This window comes from Dermacentor silvarum, unplaced genomic scaffold, assembly GCF_013339745.2.
Source record: "Dermacentor silvarum isolate Dsil-2018 unplaced genomic scaffold, BIME_Dsil_1.4 Seq3653, whole genome shotgun sequence".
NCBI lineage: Eukaryota > Metazoa > Arthropoda > Arachnida > Ixodida > Ixodidae > Dermacentor > Dermacentor silvarum.
In genome coordinates, this window is record NW_023606120.1 from 8,341 (window position 1) to 16,398 (window position 8,058).

The 8,058-nt window shown below is 47.3% G+C and overlaps 1 protein-coding gene across 1 annotated transcript; it reads right to left on the bottom strand.

Annotated features, from left to right (window-relative positions):
* Positions 1 to 2,067: 2,067 nt before the first annotated feature.
* Positions 2,068 to 4,152, bottom strand: LOC119434994 (uncharacterized). Its single transcript, XM_037701981.2, has one exon. The coding sequence runs from the start codon at positions 3,792 to 3,794 to the stop codon at positions 2,688 to 2,690; it is 1,107 nt and encodes a 368-aa protein (XP_037557909.1). The 5' UTR covers positions 3,795 to 4,152; the 3' UTR covers positions 2,068 to 2,687.
* Between the last annotated feature and the right edge of the window lie 3,906 nt (positions 4,153 to 8,058).

Sequence of the window (8,058 nt, forward strand, 5' to 3'; positions counted from 1 at the left end):
ATTTACAATATATTTACACTGGAACCAAAACCGCCAGGCCGACACCTTGCTCGCGCCAAAAGCCCAGACACACTTCATCGTCTTTCTCGCGGTGGCTCGTCTCTTTAGCATCTCTAAATGGTATCGTAATAATATATTGACGGTTACTGTGCGCACGCAGCACTTAAAGTCCTAAAGTGTGACGCTTGCAAAGACAGATTAACTGTGCCAAGAGGCGATGCTGAGATGGAGACAGACATGCATTCACTAGTCTCAATTAGACAGCGGTGGCTTAAAGTTATCTACTGCTTTCGTGACAAGTACTGTCACGTATGCGCAAGTTGTAGTGAACAAGCTTGTAGTGGAGAAGCGTTGCATTAAGTTCTTTCAGGAGTGCAAACAGAGGCAAATCGTCAGACACCTAAAGATTCAAGCATTCTGCAGATGTGAAAGTTTGACAAGGTGACGACGTATGTAAATGGCCACACGCGCGACTTATACATTTGATTACGAACTGCACTACAAATATTCTATTCTATTGAACAAATTGTGCAAACAGAACGATGGCTATCGCACTTAAAAGGAAGAGAATGCCAAGAAGCGAAGGGCCTGAATACTTGCCCAGAAGTTCTTTACGCATGTGGTTACTGCTCATGTACTTGTTTGCTATACCTCACGTGACGCGCAGGCCTGGAAACTTCCCTAGGATTGCGTAGGATTGAGCGACCATCCGAGCATATGAGCCTGTGTTTTTTAACAGTCAGGGGTCACTTCTTATTGATACTAAGAGGATTTTATATCATGTGCGAAGTGGCACACCCCTGCTTTGCACCTTTATCGCTTTTTTTTATTTGTTGTATTGTTTGTCTATGCTCAGTATTGAATTGTTCCGCAACGGCAATATGACATGCGCTGCTTTTAGCTTTATGCGTCATTCGGTGTTTCCGTACGCAATAAAAATTTATTTTCGCCATGCATCTTGTCTGTGTTGTGAGAAATTGAAAACTGAAAACTTCACGGCTTCGATAAACACAAATGTTATTTCAGAATGCGCTGTTGCATGCGAGCAATATTGTTGCTCCACGTCCGGTGCAGAGTTGCGCAAAATCTAGTGAAAGTGACTGCAGTGATGCTACTGCGGACTTCTAATTTGGAGCAATTTTTGGAGCATAAGAAATTTCACTTTGGAGCACTTTGGAGCAGGCAATTTGGCATTTTGGAGCAGCTTGGAGCAGCTGATTTTTCACATTACAAAGTATTTTGAAAACGCGAGTTGCAATTTACATTCAATGACCTGAATAATTCGTATGTTCTCACGAGAAGCTGCGTAAACATTTCCATCTATTCCAGATCTCGTGGAGGAAAAAATGCTCTTGTGTGCATGCGACACACACACACACACATACACAAATTGATATCGTTTCATATATTGCTAGTTTTCCCAGACGTCATCAGTAATATCCAAAAACAGAAATGATGGACACATTGGCGGCATGCAGTTATTATAATCACATGTCATGCTGCACTTCAAACAAGCTACTAGCTGCGTTTTCGGAGTAGATAACGTCTGCCGATGAATCGCCAATTGACCTTGAAGCAGCGAGCCTCGGCAGAAACCACACTTGGCCATTGAGCCGCCTTGCAAGGCAGACGCCGCGTCGGCGCCGTGCGTGCCGCTGTAGCTTAATCGGGACTAAAGTCACTGTAACCTGGAAAGTACCGCAACCACCGGAGTGAGCGCAGGCAACACTGCGCTGTTGTTGCCAGATTTGGTCCAACACATCTTCGGGCGGCAGCAGCTTAGCTATGTAGCTTCGCTCTCGGCTGTTTATATTATCGCAAATCGACACATTTCATCGTCCTTTACATAGAAGATGAGATTGTGCATCTACTGTGCATGCGAAGCAGTACAGGGAAGTACGATCGTAATGTTTTTACAGGCGCCAAATTGGATGAACCAAGACCAGCGACAGGACGGGCACTCGAGAGGGGATTCTTTCGTTTGTTCTCCTTCCCAATAAGTTTTGTGCTCGTTGGAAAGCTATCCAAGGAGTACACTGAAATGCCTAACAACGCGCATAATTAAGGGGAGATGCTCCTCAGAAACATTTCTTTTTAAGTAATGATGCTGGGCGAATGAAAATTCTACCACTTATAGAGCTTGATCTCTTCATTCGAAATCTACTTTTAGTTTTAGGATATCTCGATGCTTTCATGTCCTAAGTGCCGTGCATATGTGAGAAGCAGTGCATGTTTGTGCAGCTGCTGGACTTAGCTGTTAGCATGATAGAGCAGTGCAAAATTATTTTTCTTGTCCCTAACACTCCACTGAGTGCTAATAAGCAAGATAATGTGATTCCCTTTACAGGCAACATTTTAAGAGAATTTCGTATCTGGTGCTTCATATTCAGTGACTGGAGCCCGAGTACATCAAAAATTTTCATCCTTAAAAAAATAAATTGATTGCATTAAATCCTAGATAAGTGCATTCTACATATCCTAAAAATTACGCCCATCAAATGTGGTCTTGATTGGACCACAATAAGTACATAAAATATTGTGCACAAAAGCCTTGTTTGGCCCAAAATATGAAGTTGAGAAAAATGCGATTGAAAGTTATAAAAGTTGTTTACTTCTGTTGTAGAAGTGGTACCTATATGAACATTGCACACAATGTAGGCCAGGGTATCCAGATTCAATCCAAAACATTAGAATTCACCCGCACCGTATGTTGTTCGCTCAGAGTCTTTGTGAGCAGCGTGCTCCAGACGAGCCTCCTTGGCTAGACGGTGACGGCGAAACCTTGCCTCTGCTGTCTGCTTCGTCGACATGCTCGAAATCCTTCTCTTGTCACAGTCTTTGCTCAGCGCAACGAGTTCCTTTGAGGGAAGCACTCCTAGTTCCTGCAGAACTTGTTCGTAGCATTTGTGACCTTGGTTAAACCACAGGACAGCGAGTGCTGTTGCCATCTCCACGACTGTGCGCGAGGCAAACCTCGTCTTGGGGCACAACAGCCAAATCTTACTGTTCAATGATTCGGCTCCATTTTGAGTTTTCCCCTTGGCACAGCGAGTGAGTAGCTGTTTCTCCATCAGCCTTTTGTATGTGGGCAGCATTGTCTTGGCCTGGCTGCTTCTGAGAATAGGGGTGTGTGCTGGGGCTGCCTGACCCAACGCTTCTGCCCGCTTGAACTTGCACCAGGAGTCCTTTCCATCCGGACAAAACTTATGGTTCTGCGCTGTATCTGTTGAGCATGAATGGAAAAATGATGCCCAGATTGCACAATACATTCCATGTACACTTCCTCTGTTGGCAGTGATGGCTACTTGAAAGTAGCTCCGCAGCTTCAGAATTACTGCATCTGTAAGCTTCTCCCCTCGCGGCATTTTGAGTTTCCGCAGGGCAGTCCCAAGCCGCTTGGCTACGTGGTTGGTGCAGTCTTCTTTTGTGATGGGCACACTTCCATACACGTTTGCCGCTGACACAGCTGTATAAGCCTTGCTGTCGCCATCGCTGAGAAAGGTTGTAAACCTCAGCGGAGTACTGTAGGACTCGGTCCTCTTCCATATTCTCTCAGCAGCATTAGTCTCCATGGTGTGTGCTGAGCAATCTACATTTTTTTCGCACACTGGCATATGAAAAGCTTGCCATATTTCTTCCTCCTCTTCGCTTTCAAATGGCTTGCGTGTACTGCAACTCTGGCAGTAGTTGGACAAAACTTCAAAGTCTAGGCAAAGCCCCGTTTCCACAGAAATGGCTGTGCCTATGCCATTATGGCTCTTGTGGCCTCGTTTCTGCCAAGTGACATCAAACATAACAGCTACATTGGCAGATCCCGCTTCCTGTGCTGTTACTTTCCGAGCCAACTTCAGGTTTTCAGCCACTGCTTTCGTAGCAGCGAGGTGTACTTTTTTTGTTATGGCGGTGAACGACTTATGGTGGATCGGTTTTGGCAAACCAAGAACTGCACAAAATCTGACAAGTTGATTGTGTCCAGCTCCGATTGCACGCGCCGCAACCACTGCCTTGATGTTCACGGCAAAACTCTCTCTTGGCCTGACTGAAGGGTGCGCTCCGCCGTTAGCGTCGTCTGCCGGAGCTGCACGTCGCGACGAATACGTCGACGAGACAATGGACGCGAAACACGCAGCATTGTTGCAACGCAACTCCAAAAATGACGCGAGTCCTTTCCGCTTTTCGAGTAACTCGTGGATGGAGAGTTCGCACCGTCCGCATGCCGGACATGCCGCGGCACTCACCAGTAAGTTGACGATGCCGATCTCGCAGATAAAGGTGCTCGCCATCTCCTCGCTGCTCCTATCTTCATTCTCGAAGATCTTTAGCTTTTTCTCCGATGTGCTAACGAATTCGTCTACGCTATCGATGAATCTTGATCGCCGGGCCGGCTCCGAACCGTCGAAAGCGTCGTCGTCACCGAGGTTAGGCTTCGCTACCGCGGACGTCTCCGTTGCAAGCCGCTTGACCTTGCGGCGGGTTCCTTTGAACTTGTGCTTTGTCCGATACTTTCGAGATCAAAAATCGCGTTTCTTCTCAGCATCCATCAAAATGAGGAGCAGAAAAATGCGTGAAAGCCTGGGAACACGTTGAGACAGCTGTGCGTCGCAAGAAGAGCAGACGAGTTGCAGACGACCTGTAGTCGTGTTGCGCACTGGCAGCCAATGGAATGGCCGGAATCGCACCACGTGATTTAAAGATTCACTGAAAGCACTTGGATATTTCATTTCATTGGCGGATAAATGGTGTTTTTTATTTATTGTTATTACTTCCCGGGGACATTGTGATGCGGCAAAGCTAACCTTGGAGAGAAAAAGCTTAGGCCTACCACCTTGCACGAGCCCAATGGCGTGCGACACCGCGGTTTGACGCATCGCGCGCTTGAAAATGCGTCACATCTGTGCCTTTTCTTGCCACCTCGAGTGCTTTAACCGAGTTTATTATACTTTTCCCGATCATTTCTGGCTCCGATTTCTTCATATGTGAAAGAGGAGAGATCAATGTTGCTGAAACAACTAAAAACACAAAACCTATTTCTTTAATGAAAATCGCCATTTTTTTTTACCCGCCTCTCCCCTTAAGCAACATTGCTCGTGTTTTAACATTTTATGCGTCGCAGACCTATGTGAACCTCGGGCTTGTTTCCATTCACTGTTTTACCCTCGCAGCTAACTCGTGGCTATTCGACGCGTTGCAGAAAACGCGATCGAGCCACTCTTCCTCGGGTTTTCCAGGCTTGCCACAGTGAATAATGGCACGATGGTTGCAGCAGTGGGCCCTGTCAAATCCACAAACAACCGTATTTCGCTTAGCTAGATACGATATAAATTAAAAGTACTCGGAAAGTGAAGCATTCAACTGTGCGCCACCCATTCTAAATGCAAAGCGAACCTGATGCTCGTGTGTCACACAGGATTTTTATTGCGATAGCAATTATATGGACACTCCAAAGAAGATTTCTGCCGTTAGCGTCGCCGTTGCCGTCGCCGTGAGGTTCCGTATGACGTCAATAGAGATGAAATCGTCGCCGCGCGCCGCCGAACGCTGTATGTGCGAGTGAAAGGGCGCGAGGGACGCACGCTTTCACAGGGAGTGAACGCACGGCGGAGAACAAACGCGCGTTCTGTGCCGTGCTCCCTTAAGGGCTGCAGAAGTAGGCGTCTCTTTCCTCCTTTACAATCACCATATATGTAGAGCAAACGCGCCTTCTTCTGACGCACGAAAGGCCGTGGGGGGGGGGGGGGAGGGGGGGGGAAGGGAGGGGACGTTTAGCTGCAGCACCAAGTACCTATTTATATCAGAGGCTCCGGCAACAGTCACCAACGCCGCACGCATTTTGTGCGAACGTGGGCAAAACGCCGACGGCGTCGACAACAGTTCTGCGTGTTGCCGGTGCTGCTGCATGTCCAAGTTTATACAGCTGATAAAGCTACTATCATTACTCCGTTTAGCTCTCTACAAATTTGCTATCGCAATTGATGCTTCGCCTTTCAGGTGAAACTGCGACAACTTTTTTAGGATGGCTAGGTATCAGGCTCTGCCACGAATCGTTTATAAGCGTGGATATTATCGCTTTCTAACGTGGCTACTGATTTAATCGCACACTAAATGTTTCATACAGATCAAATTCTACGAAAATAAATGGTCCCTGACTGCACTACAAGAAAAGGGATGCTAAAATAGAATTATTCAGGTCACGTTCGTGTTGTTTTAAGCAGTAATAAAGAACACACGAGAAAATCTATATTTTAATTTTCAACATTGACAGGTTGATAGATCTTTATTGCAGTGGTTTTCTCACTACATTTTGTTATTTTTGACACAGCTGCCCATATTCCGTCGCTCGTAGATCCACATTTTGCTCGGTTCTGCATATTTCTGAGCATCTCCACGCTTTGTTTACTCAAGGCTAACCGCAGTCTTCAAAGCAAACATGTGAAGAAGCTTTTCCATCACACTACGGCATTTCAGCAGATTGATAATATACTGCAAAGAGCTTCGCAGATTTGCGATATCAACAATTTTCACCAAGTGGCAATGAACTTGTCGCTCTTCATCCGGTGCAGCCAGATAGCACAGCGCTTGCTGTCGCTCTCTCCGCTTAATTGGTATCGCAAAAAGCGCTTTCCCGGGCTCCCGGCGGTTGCTGCACCCGAAAGTACAGCGCCCGGGCATTTCCTTTCGTTTTGTATTAACTCTACAAAAGTTACATACAGTAGCCGACGGATTTTTCGGACTCTAAAAATTCGGACTTGTTGGATATTCCGGGCTTCATAGATGTACCGGCAGGATTCCCATAGAGCTAATGCATTATCGCGACCGATTTTTCGGACGAATCTAGGTGCCAATGTTCGATTTTCCGGACTAAATCACTCGCTCCAAGCCATGCTACCTGATGTTGAAGGCCGCCATGTTGGATTTCCGCTGGCTTGGCCGGGCTTCCAGTGCCCCCTGTATAGCCTTCAAGATTAGTAGACGCTATCCTCTCGTCTCCGAGGCCATGCCCCGCTCTTCCTTAACCGACAAAACGTTCCAAAACGCGGCACTTGCGTTTTTTTTTTTTCGGTCAGCTCAGCACTATCGTCATATCACTTAAGCAGAATCCGTTTTTTTTTTAAGTTTCGGTTGCGCCGTACGCTGTGTGCGGGTGAAAGCTTGCGAGGGTCAGCCGGCAACCGCAATTTAATCTTGCGCACGCGAGAGAGGAAGGCGGGCGGAGGCGCGCACGGACTTCGTTCGCTCTAAAGTCCCTATATAAGAAAGTACCGCCATCTACTCTTTCCTCCGCTGCCTCCTCTCCTAAAACGCTTGCTTTTTTCTTTACTTTTTGCTTGCGAAAGCCAAGTCGACGGTGGCGCACCTAGAAGTCCACGTTGAAGCTTTCAGGCCGGGCGCGCGCCGCCGCCGGCGACTGCGGCTGCGCAGAGGACTTTCAACATGGCTCTGAGGCGGAAAAAAAGAAAATATAAAGAAGTTAAAAGCGCGCGCTATCATCGTCCAATCGGAGATACAGGAGGGAGAGAAGCGGCGTTTATCAAAGGATGGCGGTACTTTTCTTATATAGTGACTTTAGTTCGCTCGCGGGGCACGGGGAGAAGGCGCCGGAGACGGTGGGAGTTGCATTCAGCTCTTGCGGCTGCTGCCGCAAGAGCTGGCTGCGCAGGCACCGTATCTTGAAAGCGATCTGCTATGTGGCCGAAGTGTGCGCCCGCGATCTGCGATGGGTACAAAGGGCGTGCGCCGAGTGCCAGTAGCTTCGTATGCGCAGTTTTTTTCCCTTTTTTTTCGACGTTCGCGTTGACACGAGAGAATAGACAGCGCGAAGGTCAATTTGCCCGCAGTCATCGAGCGAGAGGTGTTCATGTAACCTGTGCGCGCATGACACCGTGCTTATTTAGTTAGTAAGCGCATATTTACAACTTTATACGGCCGATAAAACTAACATCCTTACTTGGTATCGCTGCCTATTCATTTGCTATCGCAATCGATGCTCCGCCTTAGGGCGAAACTGCGACATTTTTCTTAAGCCGCTCTAAGCCTCATAATTTTTTTTCTCTTGGGGGG

What these genes read in the sequence shown, in the direction of transcription:
- LOC119434994 (XM_037701981.2), bottom strand. Translation starts at nt 3,794, where the DNA reads ATGTTTGATGTCACTTGGCAGAAACGAGGCCACAAGAGCCATAATGGC.